The sequence below is a fragment of the Durio zibethinus genome, chromosome 14 (assembly GCF_047325235.1).
Source record: "Durio zibethinus cultivar Kanyao isolate XHJ-2024 chromosome 14, ASM4732523v1, whole genome shotgun sequence".
NCBI lineage: Eukaryota > Viridiplantae > Streptophyta > Magnoliopsida > Malvales > Malvaceae > Durio > Durio zibethinus.
The window spans coordinates 19,722,271-19,749,772 of NC_143175.1; the positions used below are offsets into that span (position 1 = coordinate 19,722,271).

Consider the following 27,502-nt stretch of genomic DNA (forward strand, 5'->3'; position numbering starts at 1 on the left):
AGACAATGTGCCATGGTATATGTTATTTGCCAATAATATAATCTTAGTTGCTGAAACTAGTGATGATCTTAATATGAAATTAAAATTTAGAAGGCATATGTTGGAGTTTTGAAATTTTAAATTGAGTATACATAAAACTAAATATATGGAATGTAAGTTTAGTAGTTATAGGAAAGTGAGTGCTAATGTGATTAAGTTGGATGATAAGGTGATACCAAAGAATAATCATTTTTGGTATTGGAGATCAATTATTCAAGACGACATTAAAATAGAAAGGGATGTAAATCATAAAATTCAAGTAGGATAGATCAAGCGACGAAATGCATCAAGTGTTTTGTGTGATTGCAATATACCTTTAAAGTTAAAGGCAAAGTTGTATAAAACATCTATAAGACCTGCATTGTTATATGAGACTAACTGTTAGACTATTAACAAGCAATATGGGAAGGAAATAAGTGTAACTAAGATGAGAATACTTAGATAGATGTGTTATAAAATTAGAATATACAAAATCAAAAATAAAAAGATTCGAGAAAAATTGGGTTGAATTCAAATTGAAGAAAAGATGAGAACGTACTATTTGAGATAGTTTGACATATGAAATGTAAATTTATCTGTGCACTGATTAAGAAAAATGAGTTTTGAATTTGAGAGACAACAAAACTTCTTGAGATAAACCATGAAAGACGTGGATGCAAGTATTAAAAAATTATATGGGGTTAAAAAAGTAGATGAAAAAATTGTCTTTGATAGAAATGAGTAATGCAAGAAGATTCAAAACTCCGAACTAACATGATTCCTTTTTTTGGTCTTTTATATAGCCTACTCTAGAATTATGAGATATAATATTTAGTTTGTTATTTGTTGTTTTTAAATACCAAATTAAAAGGGCCATCTAACGTCTTTATGAATGCGCAAAGCATACCAAAGGGTAGTAAAGTTGATGTTTCAGATGACAATGGTGCTTCTTCAAGTGACGAGGATGCTCAGAAATAATTATGCCGTAAATGATATGAAGTGTCATTCTGTCAAACAAGATTAACAGCCATGAGTTCAAGATTATGAGGTGTGCCAGCTAACCTGATGTGTAGAATATGTGACAAGAAAGATGCGGATTTGCGATTGAGAAAACATTTAATTTCGAGGGATGAGGAGATAACCTTGAACCTCAACCCACCTATCATTAATGTCAGGCCTAGATTGTTACTATACATGTTTGAGAGACTGTTTATGGGCAAAAGATGCATGAAGGAAAGCAAAGTTTCCAGAGTATCTTACAGGCAGCTAGATTGGCGTATCGAGTGCACCATCTAGGTGAGGCAGGAGATGTTGAAAGAATTTTCTCTGTAGAATGGGCATTCTAGTGTAGTAGGAATGACACGATACTTATCAGCACAAATTGCTACTTTTGCCTTAAAATCATTATATCAATGAGCAAGTTCGAATCTCAAATATTAACAAAGCAACCTATCAAGTCATATCCTGGAAACCTATGGGGAAAACTTAGGGAGGAGGCCATATGGGATCAAGACAGTAGCATGGTCGATGTGCAGCAACAAGAAAGAACCGAATTTTTTGATCTTATGCTGGTTGAAGCTTTGACAGAGAAAAGGGCGGTTAATCAAGCAGTAGAAAATATTCAAAGCTTTGATTATATAAACTCTTATCAAACTTGAGACATGGGGAAGAACCATCATCCACAATTATCATACATCCACACATAAAACTAAACCTAGTTCAGACAAAAATCATTCAAGAATAACATAGATAAAATACTAATAATTATAAAATTTTAATTATAGTAAAGTTCGAGACCCAAGCCGTCGTGGATCTCGTAATCTTTGAGGGTAATATGATCCTTATAAACCGTATACCACTTCTGGATCCGGATCTTGTCGGCTCGGGTACCGGTTTGTGCCGCCACCAGCTTCTTCAGGTCTCCGATCGTGTCATCTTCGTTGCACTTCACGCGCACCTTCTTCCCTAGTCGATCATTCAACACCACCTCGATCATCTTCGATTTTTTCTGGTTTTCTAAAATTTCAGAGAAAACCCTAATTCCCAAATTCGCTAATCCTCAAAAATAAGAGAATTGAAGAGCGGGGTGGACTTTTTTATGGGATTCCTAACAACTTAAGCCGATCATTACCCTTTGACTAATATTGACTTTTGTGTGTGGAACCGATGTCGTTTTATTCGGGGGTTTTTATGCTTGATTTTACTCATTTATCCTTCCTTCGTTTTTCCCCAAAATCTTATTATAGAAGTAAGTTTCGTTTATTTTTAATATAAATTAAGGTTTGTGAAGTAAAATATAGTAAATTGGAGGCTTTTATTTTGGTAAAAATTATTAATTAAAGTTTGATTTGAGCTTTTTAAAACTTAATAATTATGCTATTATCCATTTATTTTTTTATTTGCAATTTCGTACATTTTCCCATTAATTATCTTAAGGAATGGGAGGGTAATTGTCAAAAGTTTTGCATAATACAGAATAAAAAGGGGACGTATTTTTTTAATGTTAGAATTGATTTGGAATTTGGATATTCCTGATTGCATGGAATAAGAGAATTTTTATATAATGAGAAAAGTGTCCATAAACATACAGACAACTGATTTGTAACATTAACATTGCAGAAACAATAAAAACAGTAGCACCAAATATCTGAAGCTGAACCCATCAGTGTAACTTATATACAACTAATTCCAGACATCCTACATGTTTGAATCTTTAATTATCTTATCTTTTTTTTTTTTTGTGAAGAATTTATGCGGTGGTAGGGGTGTTTAAAAGCTTCATCATGAAGTTGAACTTAACATCTGGCGAGGTCTTGGGCTGTGGCCAGTTTGCTCCCTCTGGCACCTTAATGATTCTGAAACCCTGGCCTTTATACAGTTTTGTGGCCCCAGGGTTGTTCAAATCACAGTGCAAAGCAATGGCACGGCAGCCCCATCTCCTCGCTTGAGCTTCTGCCTTGGCTATGAGCCTTTTAGCTATTCCCTTCCGACGATATCTCTCTCGAACTGCAACATTTGATATGTATGCAATTCCAGTCCTGTGATAAAGATGCCCAAGTGTCATTTGTATGATAAGAGTATTTACTAGTTTCATCAGAAGCTGAATACAATGCACGTTAAAAGATTCCAGAAAAATGAAAAAAAGGTTGTATAAGAAAGGAATGATGGACATTTTTCATTTCGAAAAACTACTAACTAATGCGGTTAAATCCCACAGGAGTTAGTCCAGTTGGTAAGGGAGAAGTCCCTTTCTTTTCAACCAAGGTTCGATCCTTGTGGGGAGTATTCCAAGAGTAAAATCTTGAATGCACTAGGCCGGATGCACTTAAGATCGTCCCAGGAGGGGATTAGGCCCAAACAAAGTTCGGGGATGCCCCTGACCATCTTATCAAAAATGAATAGAATCAATGCAGTTACAATATTCTGTTAGTAAAGGGTTAATTTCAGAATAAGAACCATACTTGACAAACACTGTTGCATAATTCTTAACACTTCCAGCAGATCCAGTCTACCACAACCGGTTCCTACTGGAATTCTACCATCTATGGAACTTGAACAGAATTTTCCACTCCTAAAATCTTTAACAATTTGGGATGAGAGAACAGCTATGCCTTTAACTCAAATCAATCTCCGATAGCTTGCTGATGGCAGTCATTTTCAAGATACCTAGCAGGATCTTCCACAGCTTGAAGAAAAAAGTAACTCAAAAGCCTTGAGTGAAACAACTGTGCCATGACAATGAATATCATCTTCCACCATTCTCTATTGTAATCATTATTTTTCTCATTGTAGGGTTTCACACCTTCTCAGCTTTTCCTCACAAGTGACAACCTCACACTCCCTCTTTCATCCTTCCCGCAATCATTTGCCTGGTATTCTCTCCTAATCAGAAGATCTGAGTACTTCACTTAAATAACATTAAAGGACCAAGAGTTTTAAGTGAGCTTCTCTTACCCTGAAGGTTTTTCCATGCATCAACATCTCACAGTAGCATATAACTGTTCTGCCAGTTATTGATTTCAACATTATCATTCTAATTATTGAACATCTATCAATCCAAGACAACATAAGTTATGTGGAATTATAATATGGAAACTTTGCTACATATACAGCATCTGATAGGATTTTGTTTCACTCAAACTCACTTCTGTTACAAAATCTTGAATGAGTTGAGATATAACTGTAAGATGCAAGACCACATATAGTTGCTTATGGATTGAAAAAGAAAAATCAGAACAAAAAGAAGGGATAGTAAAGGAGAAAACCTCTTTTGTTTTTTCAACATCTTTTATCTTTTTCCTTTCTTGGCATTTTATGGAGGATAGGTTCTGGGTTTTATTGATCAAACAAAGGGGGTTGAAAATTGTCTGTTACTATTCTTGAAATCCAATTATACAGTCTCAGAATAGTTATTTTCAAGTTAACTAGCACATAGGCATCACAACTACTCAACCTTAATCAGCTATAAGCCTTAACTTCTCTAGGCCTCTAAAAACAAACAGTTCTTCCCTTTCATAAAAGAATGGCTTTGTAAGGGATTTTCATTTTTTGCCAATGGCTTTGGAAAGAGTTTCTGACAACAATCTGCTTTGGCAGCTTTAACATTGAGATGAAAGGACGGATCACCATATGACTTGGAAGAAATAAAGACAACCAGTAACTCTCTAGGCAAAGGATTTTTCCAGCTCTGAGTTCCAAGTTAGCCGTGTTTCTCATTACACACATACAGACAAACTACTGGTATCAAAGCCACAAATATCCAGATGATCCACTTGGAGACGAACCAGCAAAAGATAGATGCACCGATTTTTAAGTTTTTCTATTTGGTTTATCACATTAAGCCTAGAGCAGGTGAAATTAATTAGTACACTCCCATCTTCTATTTTAAATTTATGATGCATTAAAGCTTTATAATATTCAAGCCCCATAAAAAATGCATTGATTAGGTATACACATCTCAATTTGAAGAGCAGAAAGCTTCATTGAAACAAACAGCTGTAAACTTGCAAAGGCAAACTATACGAGAAGGTTGAGCAATCCAGCTAATACCTTACTCAACTAACATAGTTTTCAAATTTGAAAAACGAAACTAGTTAAAGTAACATAACATGCAGCAAGCATCACACAAAAATGGAGGTACTATAAGGCAAGGAAGGCTTCGACTCACATGCAAAAAAAAAAAAAGTGAAAATTATGAGGTTGTATACTTCTTAACCCACAAATACTGATAAACACAACAACTTTTTGGAATTATCAACAGCTTCCCAAGACATAGAGCATGTAAAATATTTACTGATAACATGAAAGGAGTAACATATAATATGTAATTAATGAAAGGTAAAGCTGGGGTAAATTTGATGACCAACAACTTTTGCAACCATAAAACAAAATTTTCGAACACATTCATCTCGCAGAATAAGTATTTAACAGTTGATAAAACAAGTTCCTTCCAGGGTAAGTAGCAACTGATATGTTGTGTCTTTAAATGACATTTAACTAGTATAAATATCTTGGAACAATTTAACTCACCTTCTCTGGCGGAGTGGTCCTTTCCTAGGAAGAAAATCAGCAACAGTATCCACAGTTAAAATACCAGTCACATAACCTCTATTAAGACTAAATTTCCCATCAAAACCTCCAATTTTGAAATCATCACTTCCAAATAACAATATATCATCAACTGAACCACCAATTACAGCAACCAAACAAGTTCTCCTGCAACCAGGTGGAGCAGAGATTCCTGACAGCATTGCCACCAATCTGTCAACTCGCAGTACAAAATCCAAAGGGAACGAATATTCAGGAAAGAATGAGCTACAGTGAGTCTCAGCCACTTCCCAACAATCCTCTAACCGTGCCTCCCGAACAAAAATCTCAGGAGACACAGTTGGAAAGAGATCAACAACTTGAGTAGCTTTGCATGCTCCTACACCCAAATACCAACATGTCCAAAACACACCATCAACATCCGCATTTCCTAAAAATAGGACTTATAATAATATAATCTCTTTTATCAACATAATGGACAACCAGACATGCAATGAACTCAATGAAAGTAGCATCTCCAGTCTAAATTATCCCTGGAAATGTCATACCAAAAATCACGAAACGAACCCACATTCCATCGCTTACAACAAGTGTCAGAAAAAGAAGGGTGCTTTCTCAATGTGAAGTCAACCTTTAATAGACAAAATCATTCATAAATTCACCAACAAGCAGATTAAATCAACCCAGATTCACATAAAAAAAAAAACAAGAATCCCCCCCCCCCCCCCAAAAGTCTCAAGAACCAAACAGAACACAGATATTTTATTTAAGCAATTGGCAAAGTCAATGCAAACAAGAAAAATACCCAAATCTAAAAAATTCATGCACAACTAAATTCACATGTTGACAAATACCAAAACCCAAATTTTCTCTCTAAAAAAAGAAATTATCTAGACATGGTTCAAATCCAGTAACTTATGTTCATTAAAGAAGTACTCATAATACCCATTAAAGAAAAGATTTTTTTAAACTTTTTTACCTAATTTGGAAAGAGATGAGTCATGCGAAGCCCTGGAAGGAGGAAAAAAAGGTGGTTGTTTTTTTAAAAGAACGAGAGGAGAAAGACAGTGTTTTGACGAAGTTGTTGTAGTTGTGGGAGAAACTGTAACTGAAGTACCCAACGATAGGCTCCGCATTTCTAGGAGACTTGGTGTCTCTCTGCCTCCTCACTTCTCCGACTCTCTCCCCCTTTAATCTCCGGAAATTCTTTGGCTGTTGGTTTTCGAGAGAGACTATGAAGGAAGGAATCAAAATAATTTTTAAGTTAAATTGCATCTAACTCCTTCAGATTTAACAAAAAGTCAAGTCCATTAATTTCAAATTGAACATTCTACTTTAAAATAGTTAACATCCTTAACCAAATTTGAATAATTACAAAATTGATCAAATATGAAGTTAAAAATTTAAAAACAAAAAATAATTCAAACTCAACAAAGAAAAAGAAAATGAGAATCGATTTAAGGAGATTTTTTCTCAATGAAGATTTCAAAAAAGAAACTAATGGATTTTTTTATTTTTATTTTTTTCAAGAAAAGAAATAAAATGAAAGAAAGTAGCATTTTTAAGAAAGAAAATAATTAACTTTTTATTTTATTTTGACAATACAAAATTTTTATCTTTAAAAAAAAAAATTTTGAATGTTTTTATAATGCAGCTTTTAAAAAAAATTAAAAATTAAAAATTTAAGAAAACACAAAAAAATTTATTAAATTTAACAAGATCATAAAAAAATCATTTAAAATGACAGAAAGAAAAGTTTTTTAATTTTTAATTTTATTTTTTTAGAAAATAAACTAAAAAAGTTTTATCTTGAACTTTCCGTTTTAAAAAATAAAAAAAATTTCATAATTTTTTTTTTTATAAAAAATATCATATCTTCCTTTTTCAAATTGAGTATTTCAAGTTCTTTTTCTTCAAAGGCATAATGATCTCTATAACACCTTATTAACAGATTTTTTAACTTTGGGTTAATGACAGGACAAATTTATTGGATCAAATTGATAATTTTGGAGTGGGATGTTAAGTTTTTAAACTGCTAAATTTAAGTTGAATTTTAGTTAAATATAAAGGATTTAGATAAAAGTTACCCTAATTTTTATTACTAAGACAAAGTAAGCAAAGGTGAATCTTCAGAAGCAAATAGTTCTTAGGACAATGGCATGTCACATGTGCCTTTTGTGAAGATAACACACGCGCTGCACATATGAACTTTTTATTCTAAATTTTTTAAAAATTTACAAACAACCGCATTTATTTAATACAATAATTATGTTAATTTATTAAGGGTTTTGCTAACAACAATTACAATACAAGATAAATTATAATTTTTGATATATCAAAATTCATCAAATTAATTATTAATTATTATATTTGATATAAATAATACTTTATCTAATTTTAAAGAACGTTTTCAAGACACTCGTTAATAAAAATTTATTTATTAATTTATTAATTATAATTAAAATGTATTTTTAAAATAATTAAACTTCGTTGTTGAATTTAAAAATTCTATCAAAATATTTTTTATATTTTATATACCTGTATATGCATTCTTTCTGGTATATCTAATTCTTTGATTGAATATTTTAATTTAATGTTGTGTGAATTTTTTTTCTTGAATTTTCATTTGTCTTTTAGCATCATCAAATTTGAATTTTAAAAAGTATTTAAGATTTATATATGATTTTATATTGTTTTTCATAAGTGATTTTATATTGTTACTGTTAAAGTAATAAGATTATATCTTATATCTTACATAAATATATAAAATTTAAATTTTTAGTAAAAATTAAAATAATCTTACGTGAATAGTCTGTATTTTTTATACAAATTTAAAAAAGTTATCATATATCTTCAATAAATGTATTTTATTTATCTGAAATATTTTTATTACTTAAAAATAATTAGTTAAATTAAAATAGTTTCATTTATTCCCTGTTAACTACTTAATATTTTATCTTATTCGTAATTAATTTAATCAATAATAAAATAAAATAAAAATGATATAAAAAGCTAATCACTCAAAAATATATTTTGGCATAAGAAATTTTTTTTTTTTCGTTTAAGCACTCTAATATGTATAAAATATTATTAATTTATTAAACTTCAATTTAGAAAATTGGGTTACAATGTATAAATTTATTCTTGTGTATCACATGAATTTTAAATTAATTATATATTAAAAATAATTTTTTATATTATATATTTAAAATTCCATTGATATGTGTATTATGTATAAATAAATTATTAAATATATTGATAATGAAATTTTTTAACTCCATAAGTAGGATTAAGATTGTGACACATGTCTTTTAATGTATATTTAAAAAAAAAAAAATTAATTTTAAAAAATAAACATAAGTGTTACTATCTTAACTCCACTTATAAAATTAAAAAAAATACTACTATTAATGTATCAAACAATTTCTCTTATTCATATATATTATATATTTAAAATTCTCTTATTTTAAATATTATATATTTAAAATTCTATTGATACATGTATTATTTATAAAAAAAATTATTAAATACATTGACAGTGGAATCTTTTAATTTCGAATTAAAATTGTGATACATGGTTTTTAATATATATTTAAAAAATAAAAAAATTTAATTTAAAAATATATATTATTTTCTTAACTCCACTAATAAAATTAAAAAATATTACTATTAGTATATCAAATTATTTTTCTTATTTATACAACAAAACTATATTTCCAACTATCGCCTTTACTTCAAGCTCAAAAAAAAATAACTATTAGGCCAAGCTCGTAAACCTTGGTGGGTTGACTTATAGAGTGAAATGAGGGTGTTTATTCGATCGGTTCATTTAATTTTAAATCAAATTATTTAAAATTGAATTAATCGAATTACATTATTTTATTTTCGTTAATTAAATTAAATTTATAAATTTCAAAAATTAACTTATCGAATTTAATTCAGCAGGTTCAATTAATTTTTTTGATTAATCAAATAATAAATATATTTAAGTTAAATTATATTTTAAATTCTCAATTTCTCATATTTTAAACAAATTACATAAAATTATTCAGTAAAATATTCAAATACTAAAATATTATGTTAAAAACTCTAATAACTTATGAACTTAAATTATTCATTTTAAATATTTTTTATTTTATATTTGGATTATATTATATTTTGCTTAAATTTTTGTTTAATTTAATTTTCAAATTGAATTAATAAAAAACTTAAATTCTTTTAAAATTATTTTCATTAATTGATCAAAATTAATTTAATTAAATTAATTCTATTAAAATCATATTATGATCACTCCTAGAGTAAAACACTGGCTTCGGCTTTGGCCAATGTCCGGGAGGATCCAACAAAATAAAAAAAAAATTTGTTGGTCGGCTTAACTCTATTGGACTTTATTAGAACTTGACAATATATATCCATAATGTACATACTAACATATATTTTTCTTATGTTAATTTTTATATTAAAAAAAAACCCAAACCCAATTTTTTAAGCCAAATGCTTACATTTTTTTATGTTAGTATTATACTGTTATTTAAAATTGTAAACCTCAGATTTTTATTAAAAAAAAGCAATTAAAGAGAGCCTAAATTGTTAATTTTTATGATTTTTAAAAGCAAACAAGAAAATTATTTATTAGAAAAAGAGAATAAAAAACACATTGAAGCTTTTTTTTTCCCAAAAAGGCCTTTTTTTTTGTTTATTTTGTGCCCTATAAAGACTTCATGCTGGGTAAAAAACAAAAAAAAAAAAACCAACAAGATCTAAGCACAAGTGACAAGTCAGCTAAGAACAGTAACCTACTGGACTATTAAACGTAAAAAAAAAACCTAAAACAAACGTAAAAATTTTAATTAAATAGTAACAAAAATGCAGTTTTTTTTTAAAAAAAAAAACAGGAATTCTTGTAAGTTGTAACAGCAAGGATATTCATCTCCCTTAGACTCGGGACTCTCCCCATTTCCCATGCTTGTTTCCACTTTGCTTTTTGACACAATAAAAAAAAAATCCCATGGTATTTTACTCATTATGTTTTCATGAATGTCATCGATTATTTTCCCATTAGAGTTTATTCTTTAGCGTAACGTTGAGAGTAACTGTTTGTTTATTTCTTTCTCTTTCTTTGTGTTTCTTTTTTTATGGTGACAAAGGAAACGTTTGGTTTTCAAGTGAAAAACATGGCCTGCATGATCATGAGGCTGGGATCTAAATCTGAAACCTTTCACCGTGATGGCCAAACCTGGTTTCTTTTCATTTCTTTTCTTTTTGTTGTTTCCTTCTTCCTTAATTTATTGTTTCAGTTGGGATCTAAATATGTTAAAATAATCATGAATTTAGAATATGGGTTTACGACGATATCTTGTTTCTTGCATGCACGTAACTTTCTTTCATCGGTCCATAATTCTTATTTTGTTAAACCCAATTTTGTTAACCGAAAAAATTTTTAAGTCAGAATTTTGAGTTTTGACTCTTAGGCGTCCCAATGGAAAAACAAAAAAAAATGAGATTGGAATATTCTTAAATGGATAAATTGGTTTGGCTGTTAATGAAAAAAAGAGTAAAATAATGAGGGTTGGAATTTATCTTTTTCTAGGTTGTAAATTATACATGTAAAATTAGGGGTTCATGAATGTTTATATGTATTGAGATTATTTTTGGTATTGAAGCCTGCGGTCAGAAAATTATTTTTATCTTTGAAGAGTGAACTTTAGAGTGCGAAATTTTTGGTATTGAAGCCACCTACCATGTATTGAAACGAAACTCATTCCATTAATTAGGTCACCTAAGCTCTAAAAGCAAGAAGTATTTTCAAGGTCTGCCCAAAAAGCTTAGTAAACGATGGCAATGATTCTTGAAGTTGATTCATTGACCATAGACTTACTACCATGTGTGATTGGTGAGAATCCCGTTATGAACTACTGATGTAAATGTAATGGAGAACAACAAAAAATTCATGCAAATGACAGCAACTAGATTGGGTTTATGGATTAATTTAGTTTGAGTTTAGTTTAATTTATGTTTCTTTCAGCTTTTCATGTTATCTGCACTGAGACCCAATTTGCTACTTGTTTTCTTTGGTTTGAAAAGGGTGGGTGTGGAGGGGGGATGGTCACTTGGGATAAGCATTGATTACTTGACAAATTTTGCCTGATAATTGATGATGTTTGTCAAACTGTCTCATATCCTACTTGCTATGTGGTTAAAGACTTAAAGTTGTTCCCTGATAGCTTTAGTTAAAAATAGGCACATAACTTGACTACTAGTTTTATATTTGAACACTGTATTTGGTTTTCAAATACATGGTTTCATTAATCTGAGGGAAATTTTTGTTTCCCTCTAGAAGGCATCAAAATGGGAAGATAAAAACATTTGAAGGAGAAAAATGGAATTAATGGATTTATTTGATATAGTTCTTTATAGAAAATAAGTGAAGATAGAATATAGTCATCTATAAAGATCATTACAATTTTTGAAAAAAATGTGTTTTAACTGAATCTTCACTATCTTGGATGCTGGTTTACCTGTATGTTTCTTGTGTGACTTCTTCTAAGCTCTGAATTTTTCTTGTTGCTGGCATTAGTTCCTTCATTTAAGTGGCAGCTTATTTCTTCAGTGTTTCGACCTTCAATTTTCCTTTTTCACATGTCATATTACTATATAATCTCCTTTTCCTTCTTCCAGGTTGTGTTCAACTGGTCTTCCAAGTGATGTCATTGTTGAAGTAGGAGAAATGTCATTCCATCTCCACAAGGTCCTTTTAACTCGGTCAATCCTTGGCTCTGTGTTATGTTACTCAGACTTTGTCATCCATTTGTTACATGCATATCTCCACAGTATGGGGAATCAGAGGGCTTAAGTTGTATGTTGCTTTTAAAATGTTCTTCAGCTCAGGTCCTTCCAAAATGTACATAAGATTGTTGGAGATTTTATTTGGGGTACACGTGGCTGTTTCTCATCACAGAAACAACAACTACTTTTCTTTTGGAACTAATAGATAAGCTAATAGATATTGGACTCGTTTTGAAATAAAACTTTAATTGACAAAAAAAATTGTTCATACTCGTATATCTAAGTTGGGTAATTTATCTTATTACTTCATCAAAATATTGAGTGCAAGTTCAGTTTATAGTTTCTTATCGATTACTTTGTGGGATACTGTCTGGTAGGATTGGTGAATGAAACCAGTTTGTAGATGATTAGTAAGTTCATATTGTGTACAAGAATATTTCCTACTTTCATTGAAGATATATGGAGTCCCTTACGCTCAGCCTTCTTAGTTGCTTCTTGTTATTTTATTTTAGGCATTGTTCAGTAAAGGAGAAAGATTTATGCTTATTATTTGCTAATCAGATTGTATTTTACCTTTTCTCCTTTTTGTCATGTTTATCAGTTTCCATTGCTGTCAAGAAGCAGAGTAATTGAGAATATTATTAAGGACTATTCTGGTGAGGATGAGAAAAAGTGTGTTATGCAATTTCATGACATACCTGGTGGAGCCAAAGCATTTTTGCTTGTAGCCAAATTCTGCTATGGCATCAGATTAGAACTCACAGCACTAAATATAGTCAGTCTTAGGTGTGCTGCAGAGTTTCTTCAAATGAGTGAAGATCATGGGGAAGGAAATCTCATAACACAAACAGAAAATTTCCTGAATGAAATCTTTGGTAAGTGGACAGACACAATCACTGCTCTCGAAACTTGCGAAGAAGTTCTACCATATGCAGAAGAGCTTCATATTATTTCACGATGCATCAATTCCTTGGCAATGAAAGCTTGTGCTGATCTGAGTTTTTTCAGTTGGCCTATATCAGGAAGTGGTAATGCACAAAGTGCAGAAGGCACTCACGTCTTATGGAATGGACTATGTGCAGTAGCCAAACCACGAGCACTGAGTGAGGATTGGTGGTATGAGGATGTGTCTTTCCTTAGATTATCTCTGTATAAAAGGTTGATTCTAGCCATTGAATCAAGTGGCATAAAGCCAGAGAGGATTGCTGGTTCTCTTGTTCACTATGCAAAGAGGCATCTTCCTTTGTTGGGGAGGCAGTTGAGCTTCCAGGGCGGGAACCATGCTGGCCCTGGATCTCCTGTGTCTATCCAATCCCATGCAGATCAAAGAAATCTCCTCGAAGAAATAGTGGCATTAATACCGAATCAAAAGGGTGCCACCCCAACAAATTTTTTGTTGAGGCTTCTACGAACATCCATGATTTTGCATGCTATGCCATCATGTCGAGAGAAGTTAGAGAAACAGATTGGGGCTCAGTTAGATCAAGCTGCTTTGGTAGATCTTCTGATACCAAATGTGGGATACTCCTTGGAAACCCTTTATGACATTGACTGCTTTCAGCGGATTCTTGATCACTTTATTCGGGTAGATCATGAGGCACTTGACTGTAGTTCTAATTATATAGGTGGTGAGGGGCAGCTGATGGGAGGTTCCCATCCATTGACCCCAATGACAATGGTAGCTAACCTGGTGGATGGATATCTGGCTGAAGTGGCACCTGATGTTAACCTGAAGTTGTCAAAATTTCGGTCACTTGCTGCTGCTATTCCTGACTATGCCAGACCATTAGATGATGGAATTTACCGTGCAATTGACATATACCTTAAGGTAAGATTCTTCTTGGTACTTCATTCATTGCCAAAATCAATCATTCATTTGGACCATAATTATGCATTCATACCAATGATTGGGAGAACTGCTGTCAGTATGGTTTGCAGTTGGGGATGGCATCAAGGAAAGATACCTTTAATGCCCCCAATTGTGAATTTTCTTGACATATTTCTCCAGTCCTTTATTCTTTGAATTTTAAAGACCTTTTTATTGATGTTTTAGAGAAGAAACGGAGGTAATGGCATAGAATATTTGTCATCTTATCTCAGATTGTTTATTAAACAGTCCATGAAAGAATAAACTATTTATAATCTTGATATTTTCATTACAGTTCATCTCATTTTCAAGATAAAAGACTGGTACAGAGGTTTTAGTTTCCATTAAAAGTAGTTTCTTTTCCCATTTTTCTCAGAAGATGCTTCAAAGTGCATGTTAGGCTAGTAGTCCTTCCACTCTCCCTGCAAAATAATACTGTGTTCCTCAACTTCAGGCACATCCCTGGCTGACAGACTCTGAGAAGGAACAAATATGCTGCCTCATGAACTGCCAGAAACTCTCATTGGAAGCCAGAACTCATGCAACCCAGAATGAGAGGCTACCACTTCGAGTCATTGTCCAAGTTCTATTCTTTGAACAACTCCGTCTCCGCACCTCCATTGCTGGTTGTTTCTTTGTCTCTGACAACCTTGAAAACTCACAAAATCCAAGTGAGAATCTTGGAATCTCCAGAAATAATGGGTCTGCACATGTTGGCATTACTGAAGACCGCTTTGTGGAAGTAGATGAAATAATGAAGCGGGTTTCCGAGCTTGAGAAAGAGTGTTTGAGCATGAAAGAAGAACTTGAAAAGGTGGTGAAAACAAAGGGTGGTGGGAACATTTTCTTGAAAAAATTTGGTTTTAGATCAAAGTCTAATAAGTCCTTTGATCCAAAAACAGCAAAATCTTCTGATTCAAAAAAATCAAAGCCCTGTGATTCCAAAACATCAGTAGCAGCTTCGTTCACAAATGGAAGAGAAAATCACAACAATGGTGAGTCTGGATTACAAGTTTTGAAAGAAAACTGAAATGGGCAAGCCCTTTTGTTTAATGTTTCATCTCTTTCCTTCTGGATACTAGCTAGTCATGATTTGTTAGTTTATAGTTGCTGTAATTTTGTTTAGACATTTTTAGATCATGATAGCTTCTTCTCAGTTATTTTTAACCATTAAAGCAGATATTTGAAACTCCATGGAGCTCAAAATTCTTATACGGCTTGTAGTCCTTTGTTTAAGCACTCTGTGATTCCTTCAGAACTGTGAGAGTTCAAATTGATCTATGGTAATCAAAATTAGTTGTGGAGGTGTATCCAAATTGGATTTAACAATTCCTAGTTCTAGATGCACTTGTTTTATGGGGTTTATATAAGGAATTGCACACGGCAAAAATTGTAATCAATCAAAATTGTTAAATTTTCTTCTTTGAAACAATCTGGGCCATTTAAATTACTCCATTTTCAGTACCCAAATCAAAAGTTGACTCGTTTGAACAATTTAAAACAAACCCACTTTTTCAAATCCTAAACGAAAGCAACTTTCACGATCCATTTGGTTTTTTTTTTTTTGGAGTTAAAAATCCATTTGGGTTTTAATTGCAAGAAACTAATAACAGAAAGAGAAATAAGCTTAAACCCAATAAAAAAAGAGGGGAAATGATTGGGAAAGTCAGAAAGAAATTTCTCAACTAAACGAACTGAATGGACCGACGTCGTTAATCTGGTTTTGGATTTTGGGCTTAGACTTTTAATTTTAAAATGGGCATTTAACTAATAAAAAGGACAGGACTGTCGTTAATCTGGTTTTAGATTTTGGGCTTAGACTTTTAATTTTAAAATGGGCTTGTGACCAAAAAAAGGACGGGACTTTCTGGCGGCGTCTCAATCTTCTTCTTGTTCTTCGTTTCTCTCCCGAATGAAACTCTTTCAAGCTTTGATTTTTCTTTTAAACTGTTTTTTGAAATCAAAACTTTAATCAAGAAACTCCTAGCAGATTCCAAACACCCACCTAAAGAAGAAGGTATCTAATCATATCCTATACCTTTTTTTTCTTGTATCTCTATTTATATTGCTATGTACAAATTTTATCTTTTTCCCCTTGAAAATGCAATTTTCAGTAATCAATTTGTTTTTCTTTTTTAAAAATGTGTTAGTGTATTGATTTATTATGTGAAAAGGTTATATTCAAATTTTGTTTATTTTCTATTTTTTCTAAAAAATTGGAATTTTTAGTATTCGATTTGGTTTTTTAATTTGTTGATGAGTTGAGAAACGTGGGAATAAGAAATATCAACTTAGCAAAAAGTTGTAAATTTTTATTTACTATGTGAAAAGGGGCAATTTGAGATTAGTTGAACAAAAGAAATTGTTTTTTCTTTTCCATTATTTGGGTTGTTATTACAAAATAAGAAGTAAAAATATGTTATAGAGATTATTGGTGAAATCTTGTGGATGGTTTATGTTATAGAGAATATTGGTGAAATCTTGTGGATGGTTCATGTTATAGAGAATATTGGTGAAATCTTGTGGATGGTTTTTAACTCAAAATTTGCTTTTGTTTTAGCCTAATGGGTAAAGGATGTCACATTTGAAGTGATTCTTATGATTCAAATCCAAACTTTTAAATTAGTTTTTATATTGTTTGTTGAGAAAACAATAAGCTCAACTGAAGTCTGTATCTTTTCCTGTATGTTTCAGTTGGAGTTTGTTTCAACTCATGAGGTTTTTTGATTCTTGGTTAACTTAATCCGATATGGTTGCATTGGAAGTAGAGTTGAATTTGGAAAAGCTTGGTATATTGTGTTAGATGTAAATGTTAAAGGGTGCTTGGTGCCTAGGATTTAGATAGATTTTCTATGTTTTCCTTGAATAGTCACTTATCTACGTGATCAAAACAAGAATAGTCACTTATCTATACAAATTACAAGGAAAAAAGTTTAAATTTTGCAATGAATATTACATCTTTAATAAAGACCTAACTATATAATTAGTCCCTTTCGGCTATCTAAACTGGATTGACAAGTCAAAATAGCATGAACTTCTCTTGAAACTGACACTCTTGTACAGGTTGTTTCATGATTTGCGACAATGGCATCCATTGAGGGAAATATGAGTCAGCCTCAGAAAACTAGTAATCTGGCTGCTAAAACTGCTAATGTTCAGAGTTCAGCTTCATCCTTCAAAAGGTGGGGTAGGAAGTATCCATTTATCAGATATGGGCTTCCAATGATTTCATTGACTGTGTTTGGGGCAGTCGGCCTCGGTCATCTCTTGCAAGGCAGGTTAGTTCTGGCACTTGGATCTCCATTAATTGCCTAATTTGCAAATAGATTTTTGGAACCACTTTAGCTGATGAGACTTTTGTTTCATCTGGGAGTGAACATATCTGCTGGGTAGAGAACAGCAAATGTCATGTTAACTTTGAGGGACAAACTGTGTTATGTTGTAGATAAGTGGCTTAGTTCTGTTCATGGTCCGTTCCTAATGATTGGAGAGGGACCTGTAGTATTACAAGAATGAAACCTTGTTCTGGAATAAGTTGTTTACCTTGCTTTAGAATTTTATATCGTTGATCTGATCTAAAAGTTTCACTAGTTATAGGTAGATAACAATATTGAAGCCTTAATATTTCCAGAGCCTTATTGCTTGAAGGAAGAGTACTTATTATGGCTTAAGTTCTGTATATCTAGACTTTACATGAAGAACCTTTGTATGTATCCTCCGTTGATGCTTCACTAGAGAATTTCTGATCATTATTTGGATTTTTATTTTGTAATAGCAATATCAGTTTCAATTACTGTTGCAACACCTCTAGTCTATGGTAATAGTTATCATCACCTTTTTGCTACTGATTTTCCTCTTCCTGCTGCTCTTTTCCATGTTCTTCTAAAACATAATAGTACTTTGTAGTTCAGCAAGGATATTGCAAAGGTGAAAGATGATCAAGACTGGGAAATTATTGAGACCAGGAAAGCATTATCAAGAACAGGACCCATCGATGCATATAAGCCAAAAAAGATTTCGTTGGAGGAAGACTTAAAGGTATAGTGGTTTTATATGCAACCTCAAGCTCATGACAATTTGTAACTTATTGGCCAAAAAAAAAAAAAAAAAAGACAATTTGTAACTTACTAGCCTTTTCTTCTGTTTTGTAGGCTTTGCAAGAGAACGTTGACATAAACAACTATGACTACAAAAGAATTCCTAGGCCAAATGAAGGCAAGTCACGCTAGCGTTGGGCTCTCTATCCAAAAGGTTTTTTTTTTGGTAGTTGCAATAAACATTAGTATTTTGGTAGATACATCTTGAAAAATACTTGGTGTTATCTGGTTGGAATCTGTCACTCATGTTGCTCAGTTTTTATAGTTTAGATTGATATTGTAGCCGATGATTTAGTATTCTTTTTGAGAACTTATTAAATTATCAAAGCCTGTTGCATACATTATTCAGAGAGAGAGGCTCATTGTACATAATAGCGAGAACAGAAAACTAAAAGAGGGCACTATGTTAATCTAAATTTCCCAAAGTCATTGCACGATGCATTAGTTTAGGATCCATGCATGCATGTGTAACCAAAGATGTCACAGGGGAGGAGGGAGTGCTTTTAAGAAGAGCACAGGATAACAGCTTGTGAATAGACCATAGCAACATTGAAACCAGATGCCGGAAGTGAAAGACACAAATCACAATTAGTTTTTCTGATTTGAAACCGTTGTTAAAATGGAAGATAGCAATGAGCATACTATTACCCATGACCGCAAGGGCCCATAAAGTCCTGGAGCTGTTGGATCTTGTGGAGCCAGTGTAGCATCAGGCGGTGCCTGGTGGTTCCATCTTTTTATGAAGTTTGGGAGGTAAAATGATTTGGGTGCTGCTTATCACAGATTTGAGGTTTGGTTTTTTGGTCAGGAAGAATTGTTTAGCTTAAGTTGTTCTTTTTCGACACCTTGCTATTAGTGTGTTTCCCTATCATTTATGATTGGTTTTCATTTCAATAACCATCAGGAAAGCATGCTGGAGCCTTTTTTTTTTTTTTGGGGGGGGGGGGGGGGGGGGGGTGGGGCTTATTAGTAGGCTGGTCTTTAGCTTTTCCTGGTTATGTTTTTTTTATTTTCAACCAATATATGTACTGATCTGAGTAATCAAATGTGAGATTTTCTTGTGAATTTTTGCTTTTTCAGTATACAAACTTCTCGTTGAGAGCATTTAACAATGGGTTTAGCCATTTAGGGTGATTTAAACTCAATTATTTCTTTATAGCAACCTTACACAAAACCGTGCCAAAAGAGAAAATGGGTTGGTGCTGGCTGGGATGACATGAACCTCAATTTGCAGACACTTTAGGGCGTTGATTATATATTTCAAATCTATTCTCTTATCTAGGTGCAGTTTTCAAATTTCAACTACAAACAAGCAACAAATATACTGATAGGGCCTTCATTTAGCAAAGAAAATAAAGTTGTTTTTCGACCATGCAAGACTGATGAGTAGACAGCATTAGATCATGTTCGATTCTGGCACTCTTTGGTGAATACATCATTTGCACAAATCTTGTCTGCTAAACTGCAGTTCAGGGGCAGAATCAACTTCCTGTTACCTTAGATTCATGCACTAGATCATAAATATACGTGTTGTTGTCGGAGAGAGAGAGAAAGAGATTAGCAAAGGAGATGGTAACAGAAGACTTTGTAAAAAGAATTGCTGCAGATAATTATAGATTAGGTGAAGAGCTCACCACAATCATTTCAACAATTACAAACATATACCCCAGAGAGAAAAAGCCATTTCTCTTTATGTACACCCCCCAACAACGCAAACAAAAATACAAAATGGTGTAAACCCTACCTACTCTTGCTTCTCTTTTCTACTCCCAAAATATTTTCTTCTGCCTTTTTCCCAATTTCTTATTCATTTTCACATGTAAGACCCTCCACTTTATCACCTCCCCAAACAAAATTTTGCAGAATATAGGGAAAAAGCTCCAGAAAAACTATTTGATGATAGTTGCCATATTACTTTCAAAATATTACCTTGGCTTCGGTTGTGATCCAAGTGACCATAGTGGTTGGACAAGCCTTTGAGTTGATGGACTACCCAGTAACATTGCCTGAGATCGAGTAAGCATCTCAACCATTGATGGAGTTTGATATGCCTGAATCAGACTTGAACCATCAGTGGAGTCACCTCTTGCAGTCGCTCTTTGCCACGAGTGTGAGCTCAGTCCTGAGAGGATATATGCTCTCCCGGATGCCTCATACACATGTCTGCTTGCCATCCTCTCTTGCATTTCCTTGAGCTCAGCATCCAATGCAACACAAAGTCGGTCATGAGATTTGGCTGAAACAGTCTCAGACAACAGCCTTCTACAATTTTCAAGGATTGAAACAGCACCTGCTAGATCTCCCTGCTCAGCCGTGGTTCTTGCCTCTGCCATTGCTTCTGCTGCTTGGAACCTGTTGCGTTGCCTGTCTACTTCAATTGACACTACTTCCTGCCCAGCCACTTCAAGTCTTTGAATCCTAACAACATCACTCTCCAAAGTTGTCATTTCATTAGTCAAGGGATCCCTATAAACACATTTCACCTTTAGCAACGATGTTTCACGTTCAGAGGACTCTGATGGTACTTTAACTGATACCAAGAAATCCCTCTCTTCATCAGCATAGAGATCTCCAACCTCAATAAATCCAGTTTTTCCATCAGCTGTCACACGGCTTGGATAACTGCCTGCTTTAAGTGGGCCAAGGCAGAGACTTGGATTCATGCACTCAACACCCACTTGCAGCTCTTGAGCTACAACACTTAAAAGGCCACCAATGCATTGTGCAAATGCATCCTGGATTACAGCTTCTGTTTCAATAAAAGAAAATGTGCCCCCAGAGATCTCTGAAATTGAATGCATTGATGATGCATCATGATCTGCACCAAAACCAAAAGCATGCACTGGAATCTGGAATCCTGGGTTGTCACCCCCGTGCATAGACAGAGGGACAAGCAACTGGTAATTTGGTTGAGACTTGTTTGCAGCAGCACCATTGACAGTATAAGTATCCTGCCCATCCGACAAAAGTATTATGCTGGCAACTGGATTCTTTTCCCTCCTGTCTTCCATTACCTTAGCACCTTTCCTCAGGCCTTCAGCTATGTTGGTACCACCATTTGCAACCAGAGAGTTAACAGCTTGAAGTGCCTGCTGCCGCCCTACGTCAGACATTCGACGAAGGGGAAAGAGGCGGCGGGCTGTTGAAGAGAAGGCAATGACTGAAAGTCTATCATTACAGCCAAGGTTTTGTATTACAAACCCCATTGCCCGTTTTAGTAGTGCAAGCTTGGTGCCAGCCATGCTACCACTGATATCAAGCACTGTGACTAGGTCAACAGGAGCACGGGGATTTTGAGAAAATTGTGGCAAGCTAGCATGATTTCTGCTGGGATTTTGAACTGCAACGGTTGCAGCAGCTTTAAGATGAACAAGAATTGTGAAATTATCATAAGAACTGTACCTTGGTGCAGCTGAAACCTCTGGGTATGTTTTGATCTCTATTGTTCTAAGAGACGAGTTATCTGAGGAAATCCTACTCTCATCACTCACAGGTAGGTGATCCAACAATTCATCATCATTGAAAACACCTGGTTCAGGAGCCTGAAATAATGGTACAACATGTCGCCGACGTAAATCTCTACGAGGTGGAGGCAACCGGCGGACTACAGTCATCAAATCATCACTTTGTGGCAAACCTACAGGGCTGATTGCTGCCCTGACAGGGGGAGGATCCAAACTAGGGCTCTGCATGGGGATTTCTTTCCATTTTGCTCTACAAACTGGACAAATTTGATTACCATGCTTTACGTTTGAAGCAATGCAATGGAAGTGGAAAGAATGTGAGCACTCTGCAGTGAAAATAGCATGACCATCTCCTTGTTTCATCTTGGTCAAACATATTGAACATGTTTGCTGAAACAAATATAACAAACAAAATTAGCATATGCTAAAATGGATTTTTTTTTTTAAATGAAAATCTCTGGAAACCAATCAGAAAAAAAAAAAAAGAAAAGGCAAAGAAAATATATATATAAACCTAACACATTTCAACAGTTGCTGTGTTGTATTTTTAATCATCAATGAATGAAAAACCCAAAAGGCACAATACAGGGTGCTAATGATAATTATACGCAGCAACACCACCTATTGCTGTTCTACTGTACAAATACTAGGATAGCAATGGAAGGAATTAGGTATGCCCTTTATTTTTTCGTTTTCAATAAGAAATAGTGAAAGAGAAATCATCACCATTTTTTTTCTAGCCAAAAAGAAATAACGAAAATTGTTGGGAATATAAAGGTTTAGGTGTGAATGAATTTTACTTTGGGCCAGACCTAAAAGTAGCATCGCCACAAAAGGGAGACAAAAAATCGAGGAGTAACTAATCAGCCTAGTAATCTAAAAAAGAAGTCAATGTTAGGTATCCAACAAATAAAGGGCATATCATGCAAATAAAGCTGAGAATCAAAGAAGTAACTTTTGAGAAATTATCAAGCAACTATTCACCTATACAGATGAACCAGATCTTTAGAAGAGCTGGGGACAAACATTGAAAGCCCCATCCATAAAAAAAAAAAAAAAAATTCATATTACGCTTTTAGGTATTTCTTTTCCATTCTTTTTCTTTACTTCTTTGAAGAAATTAACTGCTAGAAAGGTTGCAATTTTAACAGTCAACAGATGAGTCCATCAAGCAAGGCTGCTTTTTTCTTCCTTACAAGGGAAGGATAAAAGGCAAAGGTTAATCTTGTTAGTCATCCTTTACTAGTAAGGCAATTAAAAGTGGTCCCGAAAGGGATTTGTGCATTAACCACGAAAAAATCTAAAGCTCAACTACTTAGGTCAATAAACCCATTTAATCATCAATAAACGTTAAAATAAGACGGGAATGATTAGACCACAGCACAACCTTAATTATTGAATTAGGCATTTTCCTACACACATAAAAGGGAAAAGATGTTATAGCTGGATAAACAAGAAAATATGTTTTCAATTGCGCCAACCATACAAGAAAGGATTAATAAAGTTTATGCAATTGCATCAGCAGTGGATAAAAACAAAGACAAGGTCATAATTGACGGAACAGGCATTCAAAATAAAAACAGTATGAAGAGAACATTGAGAAATTTCAGAGGCTTCACCTCTACCGCTTTCAAAGGGAAAATAAACAAACTATGCTCTAAATATAATTGGTGTTGGAAAATAAACAGATAGATTTTCTTCTGGCAACCGATAAACAGAAAGTCTCCAATCCAATCCAGCAATCGTTTAGGTAATAAAGCATAACCAAGTAGAGATCTTCATTATTCAAATAAGGAACAGAAAAAATTATTCTTTTTCCTTTTTCTTTCTTAATAACTAACAAACCACAAGCGGAAAATATCAGCATCATCAGCCTCAATAATTAAAATCACAAGCTCAGCAAATAATAATATAATAATACTAATAACAATGACAGATATATAATATTTATGTTAACTTAGGTAGCTGACTTTAACTTTCGATTTTCTCAATAAACACGATTCCAATTACCAAAAACTACATAACCTTTTCTTTCCAACCCATGTTTTTTTCTCAGGAACCAAACAAAAACTACAACTGTACCCCCTCAAATTTATAAATTATTAGTAGAAAAACAATAGAAAGCCTAATACCCCCAATGCGAAAACTTCATTTCCCTCCTTTTCCAACTCAATCTCCCAACAACAAATTCGACACGGCCTAAAACGACCAAAAGCCCTCAAACACACAAAGCTAACAAAATCAAAATACACAAATAAAAGCAACATTCAAAATTTTTTATCTCCTTCATCCAACCTCCCCACAATTTATAACAAGCAATCAAACACAAAAAAAAAAATGCAAAAACCCATTCAAACCACAACCTGGTTTAAGAAATTTCCTCCGCTCTCTGTTTTTTTTCCCTCCATTATCAACAACCAAAAAAATACAAACACACAACTAGAATCCATCCAAAGGAAAAAAAAAATACTAAAGTTTTAATGGCTTCAACAAATCCTCACTTATCATAAGGGAAGACAAAGCACACTCAAACAACTCAAAGGCAAAATAAAAAGAAAATTTTTTTACAAAATCTAAGAACTTTTAAGAAAGGAGAAAACCAAACCTTGGATGATTTGCTTGCACTTCTAGACAAGCTTCTAGACAAACTTTTAGGCAACCTTAGACCATGAGAAGAAGGCAAAGGAGTCATTGGCCTAGAAGCAGACATATTTTCCCAGTTTGAAGGAGGTAACAAAGCAGCATCAGATAATCTTTCACCAGAAGGAAGTGAACGATAATCATCATCATCTAAAGTTCTAGGCAAATAAGCACAGAGATTCAGGCCTAAAGCCAACTTTGCTTTTCTCCATTTACTACCCATTTTGACTCAAAAAAAAAAATCTTTTGAACTAGAAAACAAAAACCCAAAGTTAAAAACTGGATCTTGAAGTTGATTCTTATGTCAAGTTGCTACCTTTCAGAGAGCTTTTCTTTGGAATGGGAAAGATTGAGAGAGAGAAAAAAAAATGGGTCTTAAAAAAGTGGAAATGGAACACGAAGCCAATAGAAAATATATAAAGAGACGAGAGAGAGGTTTAATGGGGGTTATTGTTTTTGTTTGAATAAATGAAAAGAAGACCGATAAAGCTGCAGTTCTTGTAGGCTACAATGTCAAAGGGACTAAATCACAGTTAGAAGAGGCGGATTACTAGTCTTCTTGTTGGTGTTGTTGGCCGCCATTGAAGAGAGAGAGAAAGGCGGAGTTGAGGTTTGAGTTGAGTTATGGGATTTATTGAGATTTGAGAATTGTTTGACCTTTGCTGTTGTTGGTGAAGGTATTGATGTTGGGAGAGGTTAAAGCAAGAGGAAGACCCCATTAATAAAAGCACGTTTTACTTGAATAATAAAAAGCAAAAAAAATTTTGCAGCTGCTTTTTTATAATGCTCCATTAATTAATATTAAAATATACAGCTGCTGCTGCTGTCAAAATGCTATATACAATTTTTTTTCTTTTTTTGGTTTATAAGCATTGCGATTGCTATTATTATTTTATTGAAAATATTAAAAAATGTCCGTAAATTATGAACAGGAGCTGACAATCCAACCCATTGGATTAGATTGCATCCATAGAAGAAAATTTAGGTTATTTCTGATTATTTTGAATTTATATTATTTTGTGTTTATCTATTCAAATTTGACATTAAATTTATTTGATTTTAAATTTTTACAATTTAAATTTTAAATTGTAAATTTATATAAATCATTTAAAGTTAATTATTTAGAATTTGAATCAAATAAATTTAATTTTTTAATTTTTTAATCAAATAAAATTAAATTTATCAATAAATGATTGATTCAATTGATTAAAAACGTTCTTTTTGATGAAAAAATATGAGATTTAGCTCTTATCAGTAGTTATTTATTGAAGTTATCTTAAATATACAATTTACAATTATTTATTTTAAATTATCAAATATGATACATCTTATTCTAATCTAAAAAATTAAATAATTTATCTATTTTCAAATTTTTTCTTACCATAAAAAATAAAATTCGAATGTGAACAAAATTTTGCAATTCCCATCAGATTTGTCAGCTCTATTACAAACACATGATATTCTCAACGCATTAAATAAAAAATTTCTAATTAATTGACGCCCACTAATAATAAAGAAAGATTTAAATAGAGTTTGACATGAAGTTTATAAAATTTTTTATTAACAATTATTAAGTAAAAATTAAAATCAAAAATTAAAATGATAAATTGAAAGATTTTATTATATAAATCAAGTTTATAAAATTTTAAAAATAAATATATTTTGATATATTTTTTAGATAAATATTATTTATAAAAAATTTTGATAAAATTTTTATTATTAAATAAATATAGATTAAATTTAAATTATTAACGATATTTTTAATAAAATTTTTTATATATTAGTAATTTTTATATTAAATTTTATAATTTATTGATTTATATTTTTTATTAAAATTTATATTAAACAAATTTTAAAAAATAATTTCACAGATTTTATTTAAAAAAACTTCATCTAAATTTTAATGCTAATCATAATTGACTTGAAACAATGTACTTTAGAAAGTTGATAACTATTGATATGCTTTTAGAGAGAAGAATTTTCACTTTAAAATCCTTTACTAAAAGTTTGTGAGATTTCTTAAATTAAATAATTTAAAACAATAAATTTAGCAAGAAGTTATGCTCTCATTCTTAAAAAAAAAAAAAAAAAACATTTAACTAGCTTTATTTTTTATTACAAAAATATATTTAAATATATATTTAATATTTTTTTATGAAATTATACTAAAACTTTAATTACAATCAAATAATTCTCAACATATAAAATACAATTATTTTTTTAACGAAAAAAAATCAATGAAAAAACTAATGAGTTGGTAATTAGTATATAATTGATATAAATTTAATATAAAATTAAATCAAATACATACAAGATAAAATTAATATAAAATTTTAATTGAACGAGTATTTATTTATTCATTTGATTTGCGTATGCAAAAATATTTAAAAGTTTTTTCAAGATATTTTGCTGTAACTTGTAAATTTGATCATTATTGTTTTGATTTAGTCAAATTTTGTTTAAGAAAGCTTAATTCTTTTATATTTAATTATCTAATTGACATTGAGCTTCTATGTTTTGTTGCCAAACTATCAAACTTTTGTCGGTCTCTTTGGAAGTTTACCAAATGGGAGAGTGCCATTTTAACACGTGGCATCATTGGTTCTAGTAGCAATGTGTGTTTGCCTAATATCACTGTCTCTTTGGCTTTGCAATTTCAAACTTGATACCATTCTCTTTGTTGCTTTACCAAATGGAAAATAAAACCCAACATTTTTATAGTGTAAGTGGCCGGTTGTCTAATCTTATCAACTTCTGCCTCTTCTTTTGACTATTTAAATATTCTTTTTATACTCTATTTGGTTTATTTTTTTATTTCTTAAAGCAGATTTCATACAAAATAAATAATATTTTTAATGGATTATACACATTGTTAGGTAACAATGTATAAACTACTAATGTTATAGTTGATCTTAAAGTTTAATTTCTCACCTTTTTAAAATCAATTATGATTTTACTTTTTTTTTTATCTTTCTTTTTCTGCTTTTAGAGCAATATTTTAAAAAGCAAAAACAAATAACAAAAAATAAGTAACCAAAGCACCAACTAAACACAAAAGTGAGAAATTGATAATAATTAATAAA

The 27,502-nt window shown here is 32.2% G+C and overlaps 4 protein-coding genes and 1 pseudogene across 4 annotated transcripts; 2 read left to right on the forward strand and 3 right to left on the reverse strand.

Moving 5' to 3' along the window:
• Window positions 1-1,636: 1,636 nt before the first annotated feature.
• Window positions 1,637-2,131, reverse strand: LOC111294101 (ubiquitin-like protein 5 pseudogene; annotated as a pseudogene).
• Window positions 2,132-2,553: 422 nt separating this feature from the next.
• LOC111294113 (GCN5-related N-acetyltransferase 4, chloroplastic-like) lies at window positions 2,554-6,909 on the reverse strand. The gene is made up of 3 exons (XM_022887291.2): window positions 6,545-6,909; window positions 5,548-5,944; window positions 2,554-3,056 (listed from the first exon to the last, which is right to left on the reverse strand). The coding sequence occupies exons 1-3, from the start codon at window positions 6,699-6,701 to the stop codon at window positions 2,768-2,770; spliced, it is 843 nt and encodes a 280-aa protein (XP_022743026.2). The 5' UTR covers window positions 6,702-6,909; the 3' UTR covers window positions 2,554-2,767.
• A 3,242-nt stretch (window positions 6,910-10,151) lies between these two features.
• LOC111295027 (BTB/POZ domain-containing protein At5g03250-like) lies at window positions 10,152-15,418 on the forward strand. Its single transcript, XM_022888370.2, has 4 exons — window positions 10,152-10,804; window positions 12,244-12,313; window positions 12,953-14,179; window positions 14,673-15,418. The coding sequence occupies exons 1-4, from the start codon at window positions 10,701-10,703 to the stop codon at window positions 15,246-15,248; spliced, it is 1,977 nt and encodes a 658-aa protein (XP_022744105.2). The 5' UTR covers window positions 10,152-10,700; the 3' UTR covers window positions 15,249-15,418.
• Window positions 15,419-16,076: 658 nt separating this feature from the next.
• On the forward strand, window positions 16,077-18,663 carry LOC111293688 (uncharacterized). Its single transcript, XM_022886558.2, has 4 exons — window positions 16,077-16,235; window positions 17,282-17,496; window positions 18,130-18,256; window positions 18,370-18,663. The coding sequence occupies exons 2-4, from the start codon at window positions 17,303-17,305 to the stop codon at window positions 18,445-18,447; spliced, it is 399 nt and encodes a 132-aa protein (XP_022742293.2). The 5' UTR covers window positions 16,077-16,235; window positions 17,282-17,302; the 3' UTR covers window positions 18,448-18,663.
• A 1,236-nt stretch (window positions 18,664-19,899) lies between these two features.
• LOC111293687 (E3 ubiquitin-protein ligase WAV3-like) lies at window positions 19,900-25,163 on the reverse strand. Its single transcript, XM_022886554.2, has 2 exons — window positions 24,385-25,163; window positions 19,900-22,169 (listed from the first exon to the last, which is right to left on the reverse strand). The coding sequence occupies exons 1-2, from the start codon at window positions 24,640-24,642 to the stop codon at window positions 20,241-20,243; spliced, it is 2,187 nt and encodes a 728-aa protein (XP_022742289.2). The 5' UTR covers window positions 24,643-25,163; the 3' UTR covers window positions 19,900-20,240.
• Window positions 25,164-27,502: the final 2,339 nt, after the last annotated feature.